We start from the raw sequence: 21,552 nt of genomic DNA on the forward strand, positions 1-21,552 counted from the left end.
TGAGCTTGTGGGGGGGCCTGACGAGGGGAGGGCCCCCCTGGCAACTCGAGTGCACCCTTGGGCCCAGCCCGAGAGTCCGGAGCGAGCCCACGGTCAGCAGCCTCCAGGGTCCACTCTGGGACCTCAGTCATGCTTGACTGGCCCCAGTAGTCCTTCGGTCCCCAAAGGCAGCTTCCCAGCCCCACACCTCTTGTGCCAGCCGCACTCACCGGTCACAGGTCCTGAAGCCCCTCGGGACACCTGCTGGTCGGCCCTCGTGGCCCCAGCATCCCTCGTGGCCGCTGCTCTGCAACCTGGCCTGGCCGGGGCAGGACGCGCTTCGTGCGTTGTCCTTGGCAGCCAGGGGGGCGGGGCCGGACCCAACGCCCAAGGAAGCAGCAGCCCCTTGACCGGGGGAGCAGGCCTCAACGCACGCGGCCTCCAGGGACCGGCGGTTCCCAGACGAAACTCAAAGCTCTAGCACAAGGTCAAGTCCGTGGGCAGCTCTGGAGTCTCATTCCTCACGGGGCGGCCGGGCCGGCCCGAGCCTGCACAGAGCCTGCCGCCACCGCACGGCGGCGCACCCTCCCGCCGGGCCTCTCCTCGGCGGCCCTCGTGGCCGTAAAGACCTCGCGAGAGACATGAGCAGGGGGAGGGCAGGGCAGACACGGTGGCCCGGAAGACCCAAGTTCCCGCGCACCCCCGTGGCCTGCAAACACGTACACACACACACTCACACACGACGGATCCAGACATTCAACGTAGAAAAGATATGGATGTGCTAAAAACCGCACAGAACCCGCCTCATCTCCAAACCTCAGAAATGCCCAAGCCCTGTGTCAGGGCACCAGACGGGCCCAGGAGCGGGGAACAGGGTCCCTCGGGCAAAAGGCCCCAGCACACGGCGCTGCTGAGGGCCGGGGCACGTGCGGCCACTGGCTCGGCGGTGTCGGTGGTGCAGGGAGTGACTTTCGGGGGACGGACACAGCCCAGGGTGTTGGTTCAGCCACCCATCCCCCACAGAAGGAGCCCGTTATGGCACAGAGGAGGCGGGGAGGAGCAGGCCAGGCCAAGGACCATTCAACAGGGGCGAGGCCCAGAGCTCCGAAGTGTGGACAGGAGCTGGCTCGGTCCCCAGCACCCCTGGCGTCCAGGGCCTCAGCCTGACTCGGGGGCCACGCATGGCCCTGCGGGGGACAGTGTGGGGTGTCAGGCCTCCTGCCACGGAGCAGAGCTTCACGGGGCCCAGGTGCCAAGGCAGAGCCAAGGGGTCAACCTCCTTCCACGCTCCCTTCTCAGGAGCCAGGCCAGGCCGGCCCCAGCCCAGGGCAGGGTCGCCCCGGCGCTCACAGCCTGTCTGCCCTGAAGCAGACCCGCGGCTGCGCCACCCGGACAGTGGGCGCTGCCGTCCCAGTGAGGCCAGCGAGGCAGCCCTGGCCCCAAAGTCCGGCCACGGCCCACAGGGCCTCCTTCCCTGGCTCTAAAGCACGTGGTCTGAACAAACTCGGTCAGTCTTCCGCCTCTTGAAAAGGAGGAGAAGGTGGCCCCGGCTCCGAGCGTCTGGGGAACCCTCGGCACGTCGCGGCGCTCCTCCCAGCCTGAGGTCTGTGCGCGAGTGTGCCTGGCGGCCGGTGGGCTGCAGTGGGTGGGGCCGGGCTGAGGCTGAGTTCCCCCAGTTTCCCACAGGGACTGGTGTGTGACAGCAGACGCGCTCACAGCCTGACGGACGCGGCCGGGCCGTCTACACCATGGTGCTGAGGGAGCCTCGGCTGAGGCGGCCGGCGCCAGGTGGCGCCTCTGCAGCCAGGGCGCTCCCACTCTGGGCGGGCTCGGGAGGCACGAGCAGGGCGCTGCTGCTGTCGGAGGGGTCTTCCAGGTCTGCCAGAGAGGCCCCCGGCGTGGGCAGAGGCTGTTCCAGGCACCGGGGCAAGGAAGCTTCACTGCCACCACCCCCTGGGGTCGCCAGGCCGGTCTCCGGGGGCTCAAAAGCATCGTCGTCTGCAGGGGAGACAGAGGGCGTCAGAGGCGGGCACAGGCCTGGCGTTGGGGGCAGGGCAGGACTGGAGGAAAGCCCCCCGCTTGAACACCCCAGGCGGCTCCCCTGGACCTCACATGTGAAAGGAGACCCCCCCCCCCCGCACGGGCTGCGGTGCACACTGCTCCCGTGGCCGGCGGCGGTGCGTGCCAGGTGCGGGGTGCGCACTGACAGAGCCCCCAGAACTCAGGGCACCAGAGGGAAACCACGGCAGACTCAGCGGGCTGAGCCGGGGGGCAGGTGGAGCACCTGGGGTCAGGCGCTACTGGGTCCAGGTGGGTGAGGACACTCAATGTCGCTGCTAGCACGCGGCAGCCCGGGCACAGGCGGCAGCGTCCCAGCAGGAGCCCTGGCACCAGGCATCTGAGGGGAGCTCTGGCCCACGGGAGGTCGGTCCGGCATGCTCCTCGTGACCACGCGTGTCTCTGCGAACGGACGGCAGCGGCCTGAGCACCGCCATCCTCCCCGGCCCGGTGCTGCAGTCCCGGCCCTGCCCTGCTGCCCGGCCCTGCCCTGCTGCCCGGCCCGTGGCGGTGGCGGCCTGGCTGCCACCAGCAGCAGCCCTTGCAGGGGCTTGTCCTGCCCCGGCCCCTCGAGGGAAGACCGACAATGTGTGTCACAGGGCTGGGGGCACACCCACGTCTTTCCTGCACACCCAGACCACACGGGAGGTGCGGCGCCGACCAGATGGACACACGGGACTAAGACCTGTCAGCACAGCAGCCCTGGCCTCACGTCGCCCGTCCCACGGAGGCAGGTGACGAGCGAGGAGCCGGCACCTCGGAGACACTGCCTCAACTGCACCACGGCGCGCCAGAAGGCTCGGCGCCCAGGCGACGGGAGGGGAGCCGCGGCCTTGCTCAGGGCCAGGCCGGGCGATGGAGGCAGGGACGCCTGACTCTCAGCTACGCAGCCCTGTGGGGACTGATTCCCGGTGCCAGATGGGTGACAGGGACCTGTGCTTTCCTCCCACCTCACAGAGCTGCCTCCAGTCATGGTGGGGGACTGTCACCGTGGTGCCTCTGCAGCACATGTGTCCACACGTGTCCACACGCCCAAGGGGTCAGCCCTGGGTCTGGGTCACGACTGTACTCGCAACCACCGGGCCTGGCTCCACAGCCCGCCTCAGACTGGCCCTGAGGGGCCTGCGGCTGGCAGGCCCTCACACGGGGACAGAGGAGGAAATCGGGTCCAGGACTCCAGCAGGGCCAACCCCGGGAAAAGCCTTATAGGGGAAACCAAAGAGAAGGCCAGAAAGAAGTGGGTCCCCAGCTCCAGAGGGCAGCTGGGCGCGGCCTCGCGTGCCAGACTGCTTGACAGCCAGGCGTCCCTCCCGGGGCAGGCACCTGCAGGGTCGTAGAACATGCCGTCCGGGTCGACGGAGGCCTCGTAGGGCGGTGGGGGGTCATCGGGCTGGTCGATGTCCGGGTACTTGTAAGCTGTGTAGGGAGGCGGCGGGTCGTGGAAGTGGAAGGTCCCACCCTCTCCGTCATCAGAAAGATGCAGTGGGGTGAGGCCCGTGCCAAACCCGTCTGGGCCGTAATCGAAGCCTGGGATCCTGCGGCCGAGGTTGAAGTGGTGCACTGGCCGCCAAAGGCGGGGACAAGACAGGGCAGTGTCACTGGGAGGTGGCCACCTGGCCCCTGAGCCCCCGTTCCGAGGCGTTGGTCCCCGAGGGCCACATGCTATGCCCAGCAGCCCACCTGTCAGCCCACGGGACCCCCGACACGGCCGGGGCCTTCCACCCTCACCCACATGCAGCCCGAGCCTCTGTCCTGACGCTTCTGTGGGGCCAGGCCGCAGGGCTGCCCACACCCTCCCGCGGCTGGAGCCTGGGCTCTGCCTGCCACGGCTCAGGGAGAACGGCAGGTCCTCGGCTCCTGGCCCGCGGGCGAGGAACCAGAACCCGAGCGACATGTGGCCTCCAAGCCCGGGAGGCCCTGGGCCCCACACAGCCGCGAGCTTCCCCACCTGCCTCCTGTGCTGGGAGAGGAGCTCGTGGGGACGGGGTGACAATGGGCGCGGGCACTGTGGAGGGCCTTCGGCTGGGCTTGGTGCACTCCTGAGGAGGGGGGCCCACGCCCCAAGCCGCCCAGTGGCACCTGCGCCGCTGCTCCTCCCTAGCAGGGGCCCACGCCAGGGCCCCGGCCACCGCAGAAGGCGCCGTCCTGTCTGAATGCGCCGTGCTGGCCTTCCTGCTGCCAGGCGCAGAGGCGTGGGGGTGGGAAGGGACGCCCCGCGATCGGGAGAAGGCCCACCCCTCCTGCCAGGGCAGCTCTGCCGTGAGGGGCCACAGCTGAGGGCGGGCCGGGGCCCTGGCCCCGGGTGGGGCCCGCGGAGGACACTCACGGTTGGCCCCGATCAGGGACTCGATGCGCTCCCGGCGCCTCTGGCGCAGCCGGTGGACCATGAAGAGCAGCAGCGACAGGATGAGGAAGGAGGAGACACAGCTGACCACCAGACGCATGCCGCTGGCCATGGAGTCGAACAGGCTGTTGCCGTCTGTCAGGGAGGAAGGAAACGGCTGCTCTGAGGATGGGGCCGTGGCCCTCCGGCCCAGGCCCACCGTGGGGACGAGGTGCATTTGTCCCTTACTTCCTGCACAGGACAGTCTCTTAGAATAGACGGCAAAACAAAGCCACCCAAAATCAAGAATGCTGTGAATCGCAGGTCTCCAGGCGACAGCCCCGTGGCCCAGGCTCTGCCCTTTGAAGAGCTCCAGGCTCAGACCCGCCAATGCCCGAGCAAGGAAGTGGGGCCTTCGTCCTGGGACTGGTGCTTCTAGGCCGTGTGCAAGTAGCGTGTGCCCAGGTGCAGCCGGGGAGCGACCCTCCTGCGGAAGCCACACGTCCTGCTCCAGGTGCTGGGCTGTGCACCGTAAGGTTTTCTGGGTGGTCGGCGCCAGAGAAAGAAAGACGAGCAGAGTGGAAAGGGGCAAGCAACAAGCCTTTATTTGAGCACTCCTGGGCGAGGTTCACGGGTTCTGAGAGAGGGGGCCAGAGAAGTCTTGCCTGTTTGAAAGGGGTGAGGGCTTTTATGCTGTCTGAGGCGGGCTGAGGACTTTTGGCGGGAAGAGCTGGGGATTTTCCACTGTGGCCTTTGTCTGTTCTTAAGAAATGGGAGGGGCAGGCGGTATTTGCAGATTCCAGGAGGAGGGGAGGGCCCCCCCCAGCCTTACATTCTGGCCTTTTGGTTACGATGAGAGCCTCTTTTTCTGACTATTTCCTGTTGGGAGGGGGACGCAGTTAGGGGTTACAGACTGGAGTCGGTTGGTGAAAGTGTGACTGGAAGGGGGGAGTATGGATGAAGTAGTTGGTTTACTGCCACTCAAGTCAGCTTCTGTAGGCGGTGCTGGAGGAACTGTACAAGATGGGGCAAAGAGAAAGATTAGGTGCATGATGGCAGTGGGTCCTATTAGTGGGAATAGCCAGGTGGTTAAAGGGGACTGTATCCAGCCGAAGGGGGGAAGGTTCTGGTGGTGGCGAGTTTGTCGATGTTCTGTTCTACAAGGCCTGATTTGTTGACATAGCAGTAGTATTTTTTATGAAGGAAAAAGCAGGTCCCTTCTTTTTCAGCTGTCAGCAGATCTAACGCTCTTCGATTTTGGAGCGTAACCTGAGCCTGTGAAGTTAGTTGTCTTTGTAGTGAGGCCAGCGAGGCAGAAGTGGTTTCTAGGGCGATTTGTAGGCGATCTGCAAAATCTTGGGCAGAAATGACACCGTGGCCCAGGGCACCTCCCGCGAGCCCTGAGGCCGCAATGGAAGAGGCCAAGCTGAGACCCATTGTGACGGGCAAAAAGATGGCTCGTCTTGGCCGGGGCCCTAGGAGAAGCCACCGGAATTCAGACTCATCGTGTAGAGTTAATTGAGGGACCACCATGACAGGGAAACAAGACCAGGGTGGACGTATTGACGCAGCGGGTGAGTGTTCTGTTGCACCAGAAGAACTGTCCCGGAGCAGAGGGGGTGGTTGTGGTCACAGTATGGTTGGTAGGCGGGGGTCAGTGTGGGAGGTGAGAAAGCACACGCGATCTGCATAGGGTTGGCGTGGGGGCTTGGGTTCCCAAAGGGGAATGCGAGTGAGCGGAGTGGAGCATGAGGGAGCCGATGGGGGAGTTTGGGGGTTAGAATAGCTTAGAGGGACAGCAGCCAGCAGGGATCGCTGAAGGGAGGCGCAGAGGAAACAGTGGGAAATATTAGGGATTATTTCAGAGGAATTTAGGAAGGCAAGGGTATGTTGAACGATATCTAGCCAGGAGGAGAGAAGAGAGTGTCGAGGGCGGGGAGGAAGCTGTCCGGCTAGAGTTTGTTCTGCCTGAAGAATATTGGTAGATATTTGAATCCGAGTCTGGTGGGCCAGGACATATTTATGGCTGATGTGAATAGTCTCTGAAGGGTAATAGCTTAACTTATTCTAGTATAATTTGCCTGTGACTTTAACTTTTTAGCACTGGTCGAGGATATTTAACTGAAGTTTATTTTTATTGAAATAGAAAGTGTTAAGCCTTTATCTGAATGTCTTTTTATTGTAACCCTGCCATCTTTTTTCCCCTTTTTTTCAGCCTCACGGAATCAGCATAAAGTTTTACGGCAACCCCGATATGTCTCGGGCTCTTGTCGACGACAGTCAAAAGTATGGTCACATAAAAAGCATAGAACAGGCTGTTGGGAGCCACCAACTGAGGTCAGGGACAGGGAAATGGTAAGGGCCTTTTGACAGCCTTTGGGAGAGCAGCCAGCAGAGCCGGCCACATGGGTGTCTCCCGAGGGGAGGGACTCTCGGACCTTAAATCTCCAGACATAGATGGGATCAGGAGCAGCTGTTGGGAGGGTCAGAAGATACAGACACCCGTGTGAGACGGAGTTTAGTGGGACCCACCTGGTGGCAGGAATAGGACAGCGAAGCTTCTTGAGGTGGGGACTTTTTTTTTTTTTTTCAGACAGAGTCTCACTGTGTTGCCCAGGCTAGAGTGAGTGCCGTGGCGTCAGCCTAGCTCACAGCAACCTCAATCTCCTGGGCTCAAGCGATCCTGCTGCCTCAGCCTCCCGAGTAGCTGGGACTACAGGCATGCGCCACCATGTCCGGCTAATTTTTTGTATTTTGTATTTTTAGTTGGTCAATTAATTTTTTTCTATTTTTAGTAGAGACAAGGTCTCGCTCAGGCTGGTTTCAAATTCCTGACCTCGAGCAATCTGCCCGCCTCGGACTGCCAGAGTGCTAGGATTACAGGCGTGAGCCACTGAGCGGCCAGGAGGTGGGGACTTTTGATGTGAGAGATAGATGTGATGCTAAGAACCAGCAGGTGGTTCAGAAGCTTTACAGCCATAGGTGCTGTCAACACCACTGTATGGGGCCCCGCCCAGTGGGGCTCAAGGGGCTTAGGGTGAAGAGTTTTAAGAAGTACCGAGTCGCCGGGCTGTATATCTGTGTGAGAGACATCAGAGTCGGTCCTGGTGGCTGAGGCAGGTATCTGTCTGCATGGGCATGGAGAAGTGGCCTTTGGCTAGATGTAAGGCTCGGGTAAGAGCCATCAGTCCTGCCTTTTGGGAAGTGGTGCCATCGGGTAGGCGGGACACCTCTGTAACCCGAGAAGCTGAGACAACGGCTGTTGCCGGGCACTTGCCGTCGTCTCCCACGGACGGACGAGCAAAGTCAAGTCTGCTGGGCCGCGCCTGGTGGTTGTGTCGGCTTCGACCAACTCAGAGCAAGAGTGAGAGGACAGGTTAGGGTGGGATGGCAGCAAAGCAGCAGGGTTTAAGGTTGGAGACTGTACCAAAGTAAATGTGGAATGTTTTTACAAATAGAAGATGGAATTCTTGTAATCTGGAAGGAGTGAGGAGCACCAACAAGTGGTGAGTTAGGAGGTCTTGAAGGCGATGAGTAGGAAAGACATGAAGGTCCTGTCCCAGGGGAAGTTTTAGTGTCTCTCTAGAGAGTGTGGCTGCCACAGCCAGTGCCGTAAGGCAAGGTGGTGTCCAGTTGTTTGGATAAATAAGCCACTGGAGCACAGGTGGGCGGGCTCCAGGACCCTAAAGGTTGGGTGAGGACACCAAGGGCCAGGCCCTGGCACTCATCCGTGTAAAGGTAAAAGGGTTTTTCAGGATGAGAGAGTGTTAGAGGGGGTGCTTGTAGGAAAGTGTCACGAAGCTTCAGAAACACGCGGCAGGCAGCCTGAGGGTTTAGTAAAGGGCCAGTGGAGGCATCACAGGCTGCCTCACAGAGGGGTTTAGCAAGGAGAGAGAAGTTGGGGATCCAGTGTCAGAAGAAACCAACAAATCCAAGGAAGGACAGAATCTGTTCAGCGATCGTGGGTGGTTGGAGATCGCGAAGAGCCCGTTGGCGGTCAACAGTGAGATCTGGGGACGTGGGGGTGAGACGAAGCCCAAGGTAAGTGACCGTGGGCTCAGACAGCTGGACCTTGGAGGGGACACTCGATGGCACTTGGAAGTAAGGAAGTTCAGTGGAGAGGCAGTGTGCGTCTTAGAGTGCCGTAAAGAGGGGCTACAGAGCCGTAGGTCATCAACGTATTGGGGAACAGTGCTAGGCTGTAAGGGACATTAGAGTAGGTCCTGGGCCAGAGCCTGACCAAATAGGTGGGGGCTGTCCCAAAACCCCCGGGGTAGGACAGTCCAAGTGAGTTACCTAGATGTATTTGTGTCAGGATCCTCCCACGTAAAGGCAAAGAGATTGTAGCAGGCTGGGTCTAAGGGGATGGTAAAGAAGGTGTCTTTGAGGTCCAGGACAGAAAAGCGGGCAGCGGAGGGTGGAATATGAGAAAGTGAAGTGTAGGGATTAGGCACCACAGGGTGTATGGGGGCAACTGCCTCGCTAATGAGCCTCAGGTCCTAGACCAGCCGGTAGGACCCGTTTGGCTTCCTTATTGGGAGAATGGATGTGTTATAGGGAGAATTAGTTGGGATTAAAAGTTTTTCTGCAGAAGACGTTCTATAATGGGTTTTAGACCTCTGTGGTGGGTCACTGAAACAGGGAACTGGGGGCGGGAAGGGAAGGATGAAGGGTCTTTGAGTTGAATGAGGATGGGGGTGTGGTGTGTGGCCACCACTGGGGTGGAGGTGTCCCAAACCCGAGGGTCTATGACTTCAGGTGGGAGAGGGCACGTAGGGCTTGGTAAGGCAGGAGAGGTGGAGGGCGAGGAATCTGGAGAGAGAGACAGAAGAAGAAGGGCGGAGGTTCTGGAGGAAAAGTGGAGGGTGGTGCCCAGTTTGGTTAGTACGTCCCTGCCAATAGTGGAGCGGGACAGGAGGGCATGATAAGGAAGGAGTGGGTGATGGGACGGTCATCTGTTAGACAGGTTAGGGGACCGGTGGGGGGAGGTGGGAGGGATTGCCGTCAATACCCATAACCAACACCTGGGAAGGATAACTAGGGCCTGAAAAAGAAGGCAGGACAGAGTAGGCAGCCCCCATGTCAACCAGAAAGGACACTGCCTCACCCGCTACCTTGATTGTTACCCTGGGCTTGGCGAGGGTGATCGGGGTCACCCAGTGGGGGCCTCCTCAGTCTTTGGCAGCCAGACGCAAAACCACCATCGGCAGGTCTAGGGATGGAAGGACTGGCTCTCTGGACTTCTGTCCCGAGGAGCAGTCACTTTTCTAGTGTCCCTCTTGACCACATGCCGGGCAAGGCTTGGTGGGTGGATGTGGCTGCGGGCACCGCTGGGCCCAGTGACCCTCCTTACTGTATTTGAAGCAGGTGCCCGGAGGAGTGCGGCTGGTTGCCTTAGACGAGGTCGATGTATTCTCGGGTCCTGCCGGCCACAGGGCTGCAACCAAGGCCTGGGCTTGCAGGTGTGCCTTTTGGTGGACACGGGCCTCCTTTTAGGCCTCTGTTCATCTCAGGAATTAAAGATTTTAAATGCCATGTTCGCCAGGTCTCAGATAGAGGTCTGAGGGCCCTCCTCTGCCTTTTTGAGTCTCTTTCTGATATCAGGAAATGACTGGGTAACAAAGTGGGTCGCAAGGACAGCATCCCCTGCGGGATGGGCAGGGTCTAGGCGAGCATATTGGATGACAGCGTGTGTAAGGCGGCTGACGAAGGCCTCGGGGATTTTGTCAGGTCTCTGAGTGATCTCTCTGAGCTTATCATAATTAATGGCCCAATGGACAGCGGCCTGGAGGCCAGCAAGAACGCATTGCAGTGCACCATCTCGCCGGGTTCTACCATCTTGGCTGGTGGGGTGTCTGGCTGGTATTCCCATTCTGGCTCACTGCGTGGGACAGCCTCGGCCCTGACCGGCATGTGCACGTCCCTGAGCCGCCGCCCAGACACATTCTTTTTCATCAGCAGTAAGGGTAGAGGACAGTATGACAAAGATGTCATGCCAGGGCCGGGCACTTTAGCACTCTGGGAGGCCAAGGCGGGCGGATTGCTCGAGTTCGAAACCAGCCTGAGCAAGAGCGAGACCCCGTCGCTACTATAAATACAAAGAAATTAATTGGCCAACTAATATATATAGAAATAATCAGCCAGGCATGGTGGCGCATGCCTGTAGTCCCAGCTACTCGGGAGGCTGAGGTAGGAGGATCGCCTGAGCCCAGGAGATTGAGGTTGCTGTGAGCTAGGCCGATGCCACGGCACTCACTCTAGCCTGGGCAACAGCGTGAAACTCTGTCTCAGAAGAAAAAAAAAAAGGATGTCATGCCAAGTAAGATCACGTGCCTGTGCAAGTAGCGGAACTCTTTGGTGTATGCTGTAGGGTCGTTAGGAAATGACCTGGATGCTTCTCTATCTAGGAAAGGTTGGGAAGGGTGAAGGGAACGTGTACACGCATGACCCCTCGGCGCCCGCCGCTTGCTGTGACGGATGGAGGAGGGGCTGGTCTGAGGGCGCACGTGCGAGCCAGTGTGAGGCCTCACTGGAGGCGTTGGCGGCCAGTGGCTGGGAGGCACGCAGGGGTGAGGCGGTGCACCTCGGGCTGGGTGACCCAAGTATGGCGGGGGCAAGCGGGTGGAGAGCTGAAGGAGTCAGGGGGTCGGAGAAAGCAGAAGAGGCACCTGAGGAGACACTTGGCGAAGAATTAGGGGGAGAAGGGGCGGAGGGTGGCAGGGGCCCCGAGCAAGGAGGGCCTGTGCGGGGTGGCAGGTCCGACAGAGGGGGGTCGGGAGCGTAAACAGAAAAAGGCTTGGACATATGGGATCTCCAACCATTTGCTGTTCCTGTGACAAAAATTATCAAGGTCTTGCAAAACATCGAAATCGAAAGTCCCATTCTCAGGCCATTGAGAGCCACTGTCCAATTTATACATCGGCCAGGCAGTATTGCAGGAAAAATGAGGCGCTGGGGCCGGACGTCCAAGCCCAGGGCCTGAAGATTGGCCAGCAGACGCCTAGGAGCATCTCTCGGAGAATTTTATAAGATTGGCTGCCCATGTCGTCCCAGCCCGACGAGACAGACGGGAACAGTGTCCTGGCTATGGAGGCAGCAAAAGTCTGGGGGACGTCTCCGCCGAGACTAGTGTGCTGGTGCAGAAAGGGGTGGGAGGAATTCAGGTGTCCCCGGATAGCCTCAACCTCTGGACTGGGAGAGCCTCTGACGTGGGCCCACGGTTTAACGGGTAGGAACAGCATCCTTGAAACAGAGGCTCCTGGCAGAGGATCTGAGTTGGGACAACACAGGGTGACTCACCCAGGCCAAGGTCGTCAATCAGGGGCTCGAAGGCAGCCAGTCGGAGGTCGTGGTCCAGAACGCGAGAGTCCGAGGAAGGGGTGGCACAGCCAAGGCCCCGGAGCGGGCCGGCGCAGCCAGACACCCTTCCCAGGTTTCAGCACCACATGTAAGGTTTTTTGGATGGTCGGTGCCAGAGAAAGAAAGACAAGCAGAGTGGAAAGGGGCAAGCAACAAGGCTTTATGTGAGCGCTCCTGGGCGAGGTTCACAGGTCCCAAGAGAGGGGCCAGAGAAGTCTCGCCCGTTTGAAAGGGGTGAGGGCTTTTATGCTGTCTGAGGCGGGCTGGGGACTTTTGGGGGGAAGCGCTGGGGATTTTCCACTGTGGCCTTTGTTCTTGAGAAATGAGAAGGGCTGGCGGTATTTGCAGATTTCAGGAGGAGGGGAGGGGGCCCCCACCAACCTTTCGTGCACAAGGCTACCGCCCCGCCCCCACTGCTCACCAGGACACGACGTCACTGCCCTGCCTCGTTGTGACACAGATGACACAGCGGCATTTTCAATCCTGCCCGGTGCCGAAGATAACCAGACAGGAGCGAGGGATGAAGGCGAGGGGTGGCAGTGCCCATGTGATGGCAGGGCCTCCGGGGGCCTGCCTTCTGCCCAAGGCCTGCAGCCACTCAGGAGCAAGGTGCTCAGGCGCCAGCAAGGAGCAGCCAGGGGAGGCCAGGCAGCCGCTCCACCGCTGAGTGGGCCCCGAGGGCAGGGCCTCTGGATGGGAGCCACTGGCAGGGGTGGAGCGTGGGTGGCCGCCTCCCTGCAGAGCTTAGCCTGGCGTGGCGGGGAGGGCGGGCCACGGGGAAGGAGCGTGGGGCATCAGGAAGCCAGTGAGGAGGTGCATGTGGCGCTAGAGAATGAAGTGGGCGGGACGGTGGCAAAGACGGCAGCAGAGACAGCACAGGGTCTGTTTGGGACGTGGATGTGCGACGCACTGATGGACTGAGAGGGGCACGGCGAGGGCCTGCTGGTGGCTGCACAGGGCCTGGGAGCGGCCACTGGGGACAGGCTTGCAGAGGCCAGTCAACTCAGGCATCGCTTCACAAATAAGCGTCTACGTCAGCAGGAGTGACACCGTCACCTCGGCCCTCAAACAAACTGCCGCAGTCGCACCCAGCCCCAGCACGCACGGCGACGAGCGCCCCGACGCCGCGGACGGCCTTCACTGCACACGCACGCAGTGCTGGGCCCCGGCCCCCGCCCGGCCGGGCCAGGCACGCCCCACGCGCCGCCGCCTTGCCGGGTGAGTGCAGGAAGCGCCACGAGGCTGAGGTCCAGCTGGGCTGGAGGCCAAAAAGCAAGAAGTACCGGCTGTGGCACCTTCCTCCTGGGACCCCCATCTTTCCACCTTCCTAGTGGTCACCCGGGAGGGCAGGTGCTGCTGGTATCCGCAGGGGTGGAGACACCCCGCCCTGGTGGGGAGAGCGCTGTCCTGGCCAGCACCTGCAGCACGGCTGCCATTCCACCTGCCCTGGACCTCAGTGAGACCGGCCACGCGCGCAGAGCCGCAGCACGACGGAACCGGAAGTTCTCCTGGGAGCGCTCGGCTCCACAGACCAAGGGTGGAGGCCAGGGAGGCTTTGGGGGAATGGGTGACCTGTCGGCTTCTAGAAGCAAGAGGACCCCCACATGGGCAAGGACCCTGCTGAGCTTCTGGAGGAGCCAGGGCTGGTCACGCCCACCTCCACAACCTCTTCCGCAGGCAGGACCCCAGCAAGACTCTTCACAGCCCACGTGTGAGTGGCGGGCAGAACCCTCGCACTGCTCCTGCTGGCGAGGGCCACCCTGTCCACGCAGACGGCAGGGCTCAAGCCGGCCCTCCTCCCACAGGGCCAGAAAGCATCTCCAAAAGCTCCATTTGCTGCTGACGATACTTGGGCAGTAAACATGTGAGAAGGATACATCCTCTCACCAATCAGCTGCTTTCTTGATGCCTTCTCCAGCCCCAAGGGAACACTTCACCCTGTCAGTGGGACAAAGTCCATCACCCCGGGGTCTGGCCGGGTGCCTGTTAATTGGAGGCCAGCTCAGCGACCCCAGGGGAAGTAGCCCCTTTGCAACGACTAGCCCTTAATCAATTCTGAAATAAACCCAAGGACACGGCCAAGGTTCCCAGCCATCCCTCCATGATATGGACCAGAAGAAGCATCTCTCAGGACCAAGCCACCTGTAGTCAGGCACAAGGAAGAGAGCCTATCCCAGGAGCCAGGGGCCCAGGGGACTCACAACATGGCTGGGCCCTCCACGGGACTCTGGACAGAGCCAACGGGGCTGTCCTCTGTCTCCTAGCTGCTGCTGGGTTCCCAGAAAGGGGACAAGTCTTGCTGGGGTAGAGACTGCTGGAACTGAAGTTGCCCTGAAGTCCACCTGGCCTGACCCTTGATCTGACACCTGGACCACTCCACGTTCCTGGTAGCTGCCCAGCCTGTGCATGAAGAGCTCCAGTGACAAGGAACTCACTGTCTCACTGAGCTTGGTTACACGGCAACAGTTTCCAAATCTCTGTCAGAGATGGCAGGGGGAGCAGAAAGAAGCCACGCCCTTGGGTTCGCAAGACCTTTGCCTGATTTGTGTTTTCCAGATATTCTTTTTTTTTTTTTTTTTTTTTTTTGAGACAGAGTCTCGCTTTGTTGCCCAGGCTAGAGTGAGTGCCGTGGCGTCAGCCTAGCTCACAGCAACCTCACACTCCTGGGCTCAAGTAATCCTATTGCCTCAGCCTCCCGGGTAGCTGGGACTACAGGCATGCGCCACCATGCCCGGCTAATTTTTTTTTTTTTATATATATATCAGTTGGCCAATTAATTTCTTTCTATTTATAGTAGAGACGGGGTCTCGCTCTTGCTCAGGCTGGTTTTGAACTCCTGACCTTGAGCAATCCGCCCGCCTCGGCCTCCCAAGAGCTAGGATTACACAGATATTCTTTTTGCTTCTGTCAGTGGCTTGTCTTTTCATTTCCTTAATAGTGTCTTCCAAAGACAAGATGTTTCCAGTTTTGATGTCTAATTTATCAGTTTTTTAAGGATCATGCTAAAAATGTTGCCTGTCCTATGGTCACAAAGATTTCTCTCCCATGTTTTCTTCTAGGAGTTTTACAGTTTAAGGTTCTACACTTAGGTCTATGACATTTAGAGTACATTTTATATACAGTAGGAGGTGTAAGGTTCTTATTCTTTGCATATGGATGTCAAACCGTCCCAGCACTATTTGTTGAAAGACTATCCTTTTCCTAGTTAACTGCCTTGGCACCTTTGTCAAAGATCATTTGATCATATAGGACATAGGACTATTTCTGGACTATTCTGTTAGAGCAATCTACAAGTCTATTCTTTCATCAACACCAAACTGTTCTGGTTAACTATGGCTGTACAGTAAGTCATAAGTCGGGTAGCATCAATCTTCCAACTTCTTTCTTTTTTTTTTTTTTTCCAACTTCTTTCTTTATAAAAAGTTTTTGGCTATTCTAACTCCCTTGGCTTTCTTTTTTTTTTTTTTTTTTTTTTTGAGACAGAGTCTCACTTTGTTGCCCAGGCTAGAGTGAGTGCCGTGGCGTCAGCCTAGCTCACAGCAACCTCAAACTCCTGGGCTCAAGCGATCCTTCTGCCTCAGCCTCCCGAGTAGCTGGGACTACAGGCATGCACCACCACGCCCGGCTAATTTTTTTGTATATATATTAGTTGGCCAATTAATTTGTTTCTATTTATAGTAGAGACGGGGTCTCGCTCTTGCTCAGGTTGGTTTCGAACTCCTGAACTCAAAGGATCCGCCCGCCTCGGCCTCCCAGAGTGCTAGGATTACAGGCGTGAGCCACCGCGCCCGGCCTCCCTTGGCTTTCTATATAATTTTATACTCAGCTTGTCAGTGCCTACAAAAAAGTCTGCTGGAAATTTGGTTGAGATCGCACTGAATCTACAATTTGGGAAGAATTAACTTCCTAATGATACTGAGCCACTTATCCATGAACATGGTATATCTTTCCTTTTAGTTAAGCCTTTGACATTTTTCACCAGTTTTTTAGTTTGCAGCAAACAGAAAAAAGGTACGCATATTTTATAAGATTTATAACTAAGCATTTCATGTTTTTGGTGCCATTATAAGTGCTACTTTCTTAAAATTTCAATTGCCAACTATTACAGGTAGATCATGTAAATACAGTGGATTTTTGTATGTTGATCTTATATCTGGAGACCTTGCTAATCACATTTATTAATTCTAGTAACTTTCCTGTAGATTCTCTGGGATATTCTATGCAATTGTGTCATTTGCAAAGAGAGATGGCTTCATTTCTTCCCCTCTGGTCTGGATGCCTTTTCATTTCTTCTTGCCTTCTGCCACTGGCTTTGACCGAGTATAACAACGAAGAGTGTGGAAGAACAGACACTCTTACCTTGTTGGAAGGGATACTCTGAAGCTTAACATCTGAGATCCTGTTCCCAGAGTCTCAATGGCAGTATCTCTGTTCTTGATGCAATAGGGCATTTCTCAGGAGAAGGGCTCTGGGAGAGGGTCAGGAGCCTGCAGGAGTGTGGCCACAGTGCAGGAGAGTGGACCGCAGCCACCCTGGGCCTGCCCAGACGCACTGAGGGCTCCACTTTGCCGAGCAGTCCTCAGGGCTGGGCAGGCTCCCTAGGCTACACGTGCCCACAGACGGGGCACCCTTGTATACGTCTGGTCACCCTTACAAAGTTCGGATAGAGTGGCGAGGCAGCACTGGTAGACTCCCAAGAAATGGAACCAGGAATCCAGGTGACATGGCTTGTGAATAGAGTTTGATTCCCACAGATGGAAAACGAGCTGGAGGTTTGGGGTAGCGTGGCTGGGACGTGGAAATTTGGTAAGCAGCCCACCAGTGCTTCTCCCAGCCCCACAGATACACCCTGTGCAAACAGAACACCATCTGCCTGTGGGGTGGGACCCGAGTGCCACCCTCTCCCACCCCCAGCTCTGCGTCCTCTGGTGGGCTAGGCTGCAAACGTGGCCTCTCTGCTCGCCGCAGTTAACTGCACATGTCTGATGGCACGTGTGCCTAAGTGCCTACTTCTGCCCGGCCTCAGACACAGCGCCCTCAGGAGGATGACTGTCCTCTACCCAGCAGCCTGTCTGGTGTGGAGGGACGTGGACGACATTCCCCGAGGGGACAGCTCTCACTGTCTCCCTCGTACACCAGCTACCGTCTCGCTTCCTCAGGGCCCTGGGGCAAGAAGACAGCCACCACGCCCCACCCACGCTGCTCTTCGGCTGGGTCCAAGAGCCAAGGGGCTGCCACAAGTCCTTGCCACACTGTTCTCACACTGCGGCACCCGAGAAAGAAACAAGTTCACATGTTCAATTTACTGTTCTCTTGAGATCTGAGTCCGCCAGAGCTGGCGGCTGCCCTGGTGTGCAGGGTGAGGCATGCCACGTGGAGTGCAATGGGTTGCTGACGGTCCCAGATAGCAGGATCCCACTGGCTCCTCTTTTATTGCATGTGGAAGGGAGAGGGTTATTCCAAGAGCAGATTCCTCGTAGGGTCCACCTTAAAGCACCACCTGCTGAGGTGTCTTACCTTGAAACTGAGGGTGATATTTAATCTTTTTCTTGAAGAATCTAACGGTAAAAGTTGATGAGTATAAGCAATGCCAATTGTCACTACCCTCCATATTATCATACTAAAAAAACAGGAAGGATCAAACATGAATAAATTCTAGCTCTGACTCTTAAAGAAAGGCGGGAACAGCTTTGAAACCATCAGCTCCAGCTGATTTGTGGACAGCCAGCCACATTCAAGTTTACGTTCACTTGCGAATGCTGTTACCCGAGAACGGGAATGAGGCACCTTGAGAGGTCACAGGAGACAAACCCATTGCAGTAGCAGCACCAGAGCCTCTGAGACAGCCCTGTGAGCAAATGATGCCACTGCTGCTGCACCACACGCCACGAGCCCCCGGGTGAGTCCCCACCACCAACCAAGTGAAGGGACATCTAGCATCCAGTCCTGAGTGGGGTGCCTGCTTGTCACCCAGCAGCAAGAGTCTCACCTGGGTCCAGACACATGAACTTGCAGCACTCTTTAGGGTCCTTGCGGTACTGCTGGCAGCCCTGAGGCCGCTCACAAAGGGCGGCCACACACATCTCAGGCTCCCCTCCGTGGCAGGTGCAGCTCAGGCACGGGTCATCCCCCTTGGGGGTGAAGTAGAATCCTTCATCCACCACATTGTCCTTGATGTCGACACATGTCTGACCTGTAACAAACACACATGTGTACAGACGTGTGTGTGTGACCAGGAAAGGGGGCTCAGACCCTCCCTACTTGGGCCTGGAGGGCAAACAGGGAAACTGAGGAGGGGGCCAGCCCATGTCTGAGAGCCTGCCCACTGCTAGAGCAATGTAAATCTGCCCCATGACACAGAGAGCGGTGGTCCGAGAGTGGTTACCACAACACATTGTTACGGCAAAGAACACCTGGCCAGGGCAGGTGTAGGCCACAGAGCCCCAGAGGGCCAGGCTGGAAGAGAATGCCAGACTCCTGGGCGACTATCCTGCAGAAGGGTTTGCTTTGAAGTTGCCTAAACAGTTTACTTACGAGAGTTCCTCCAACTCTAAGATGCGGCTGCCGTGAATATTAACTGTTTTAAAATCAAAATGCGTCTCAAATAAGTCTCCAAGGAAGCTGCCAGCTCTGCCTGGGAAGAAGATCCACTGCACCGGAATCACACACAGGAGATTCTGCACAGACCTGACCTAGGGATGGAGTGCGAGGAGTGGCGCAGCTAGAGTCCTGGCAGGACAGACGCCTGGGGGAGGGTGTGAGGATGAGGGGCCTCAAAGGGACACATATTCAGTGAAAGGCAAAGGAACATGAGAAGGAAGCTTCTTCCAGTCTCCAAATGGGGTAGGGATGTCTGGAATAAGAGTCAAATCTATGTTATTCATGTGGTCAGAAACCCCCAGGGCAAAAACTCACAAAAAAAGTATTCCTTGCTAAAACAGAGAAAAAACAACGAAGAAAATGAACAGAGCTCTCAGAGAAATGTGGGACACCATTCAGCACAGCAACACATGTGAAACGGGAGTACCAAAGGAGAGGAGAAACAAAAGGATCAGAAAAAACAGTCACAGAAATAATAGCTGAAAACTACCCAAATTCATTGAAAAACAAAACCTACACATCCAGAAGCTCAACAAACTTCAAGTAAAAAAAATGTGAAGTATCCGCAAACTGGTGCATCTTAGTAAAAGTGCTGAAACCGCAAACTGGTGCATCTTAGTAAAAGTGCTGAAAGTCAGACAAGGGGGATAACCTTAAAAACAGGAAACAGAAGATGAGTTATTACTTATAAGGGAGCCCCAATAAGATTAACAACTGGCTTCTCAGCAGAAACAATAGAGGCCAGACACAGTGGAATGATATATTCAAAGTGCTCAGAGAAAACTATCAACCAAGAATCCACATCCAGTAAAAGTATTTCTTTTTTTGAGACAGAGTCTCACTCTGTTGCCCAGGCTAGAGTGCCATGGCATCAGCCTAGCTCACAGCAATTAGCCCCAAACTCCTGGGCTCAAGTGATCCTTCTGCCCTAGCCTCCCGGGTAGCTGGGACTACAGGCATGCGCCACCACATCCAGCGAATTTTTTGTTTCTATTTTTAGTTGACTGGCTAATTTTTTTTTCTTTCTATTTTTAGTAGAGACAGGGTCTTGCTCTTGCTCAGGCTGGTCTTGAACTCCTGAGCTCAAGCGATCCTCCCACCTGGGCCAGCAAAGCTATCTTTCAAAAATGAAAACAAAATATTTTCCCAGACAGACAAAAACTAAGAGAATTTGTTGCTTGCAGAGACTTGCCTTACAAGGGACACCAAAGGAACTGCTTCTTGCTTTTGCAAGTGAGTCTCAGATAATAATTCGAATACACACAAAAAACCAAAAAGCACCAGTAAAGGTAATTATGTAATTATAAATTATAGCATGAATGCCTCTTTTTTCTCCTTTTTTCTTTTAACTAATTTAAAAAGCAACTGTATAGGCCGGGAGCGGTGGCTCACGCCTGTAATCCTAGCTCTCTGGGAGGCCGAGGCGGGCGGATTGCTCAAGGTCAGGAGTTCAAAACCAGCCTGAGCAAGAGCGAGACCCCGTCTCTACTATAAATAGAAAGAAACTAATTAGCCAACTGATATATATATATAAAAATTAGCCGGGCATGGTGGCGCATGCCTGTAGTCCCAGCTACTCGGGAGGCTGAGACAGAAGGATCGCTCGAGCCCAGGAGTTTGAGGTTGCTGTGAGCTAGGCTGACGCCACGGCACTCACTCTAGCCTGGGCAACAAAGCAAGACTCTGTCTCAAAAAAAAAAAAAAAAAAAAAAGCAACTGTATAAAATAATATGTATATAATATAGTGTTGGGTCTATAACATATAGAAATATAACGTATGTATAATATGTTTGCTAATAATAGTACAAAGTTGGCTATGGGAGCAAAGCTATATTAGACTAAAGAATCTTCACCTAAATCTCATATCCTATTTTAAAAAATTAATTCAAAATACATCATAGAATTAAAAATAAAATATAAAACTATAAAGCTTTTAGGAAAAAAACCTAGGAGAAACTCTCTTCAGAACATAAGGCCAGGCAGAATATTTGGACCTGACCCACCAAAAGAATGACTCCTAAAAGAAAAAACTGATAACTAACACTTTATTGAAACTAAAAACTTTCGTTTTATGAAAGCTCATGTGAAGTGGATGAAGACAAGCTATAAGACTAGGAAAAATACTGCAAACCACATACACGACAAAGGACTGGTATCTAGAATTCATGAAGGACTCTCAAAACTCAACAGTAATCTACCCAAAAGATCCAATGACACTCTACAAAAAAGACATCTGCACTCGAATGTTTATAGCAGCACAATTCATAATTGCAAGGCTGTGTCCATCAATCCAAGAATGGATTAATAAAATGTGGTATATGTATACCATGGAGTACTATTCAGCTCTAAGAAACAACGGTGACATAGCACATCTTATATTTTCCTGGTTAGAGCTGGAACCCATACTACTAAGTATCCCAAGAATGGAAAAACAAGCAGCACATATACTCACCAGCAAACTGGTATTAACTGAGCAGCACCTAAGTGGACACATAGGTACTACAGTAATAGGGTATTGGGCAGGGGGGAGGGGGGCGGGGGCGGGTACATACATACATAATGAGTGAGATGTGCACCATCTGGGGGATGGTCATGCTGGAAACTCAGACTTGGGGGGGGGGAAGGGCATTTATTGAAACTTTAAAATCTGTACCCCCATAATATGCCGAGGAAAAAGAAAAAAAACTCAACAGTAAGGGAAACGACGCAATGAGAAAATGGACAAATGACATGAAAAGATATTTCTCCCAAGAGAATATACAGATGGCAGATAAGCACATGAAAAAGTTTTAACAGCATTAGCCTTAGGGAAATGCAAATTAAAACCACAAGGAGCTAGGACTACATTCCTAACCGAAGTGCTCAAAGGAAAACAGTGAAAACAACAAGTGCTGGGAGGATGTGGGGCCCGTGGCTGGAAGGGTGTGAAACAGCACAGCTGCTCGAAACAGTCTGCTGTGCACAGACAAACTAAACACGCAACTACCACATGACCCAGCAACCACAGCCCTGGGCATTTATCCCCCCAAAAATGAAAACTTATATTTACACAAAAACCTGTAATGCAAATGTTCACAGTAGCTTTCACTGTAATAGCCCCAAACTGGAATCAGCCCAGATGTCCTCCAATAAGTTGGATGGTTAAACTGTGAACAAAAACATGAAATGCTACTCAGCAAGAAAAAATTACTGCAAGGAACAAGGAACAAATTACTGACGTAAGTAGTAATTTG

The 21,552-nt window shown here is 55.5% G+C and overlaps 1 protein-coding gene across 2 annotated transcripts in view; it reads right to left on the minus strand.

The window, feature by feature from the left end:
* Positions 1 to 1,590: 1,590 nt before the first annotated feature.
* DGCR2 (DiGeorge syndrome critical region gene 2) overlaps positions 1,591 to 21,552 on the minus strand; it is a 104,085-nt gene continuing 84,123 nt past the window's right edge. For both annotated transcript variants that reach the window (XM_075996779.1, XM_075996778.1), the window contains 4 exons: positions 17,709 to 17,912; positions 4,364 to 4,516; positions 3,361 to 3,597; positions 1,591 to 1,977 (listed from right to left, as the gene is read on the minus strand). In XM_075996779.1, coding sequence (XP_075852894.1) covers positions 1,721 to 1,977; positions 3,361 to 3,597; positions 4,364 to 4,516; positions 17,709 to 17,912 — 851 coding nt within the window. In that variant the 3' untranslated portion in view covers positions 1,591 to 1,720. The remainder of the gene's footprint in view (positions 1,978 to 3,360; positions 3,598 to 4,363; positions 4,517 to 17,708; positions 17,913 to 21,552) is intronic.

This window comes from Microcebus murinus, chromosome 22, assembly GCF_040939455.1.
Source record: "Microcebus murinus isolate Inina chromosome 22, M.murinus_Inina_mat1.0, whole genome shotgun sequence".
NCBI lineage: Eukaryota > Metazoa > Chordata > Mammalia > Primates > Cheirogaleidae > Microcebus > Microcebus murinus.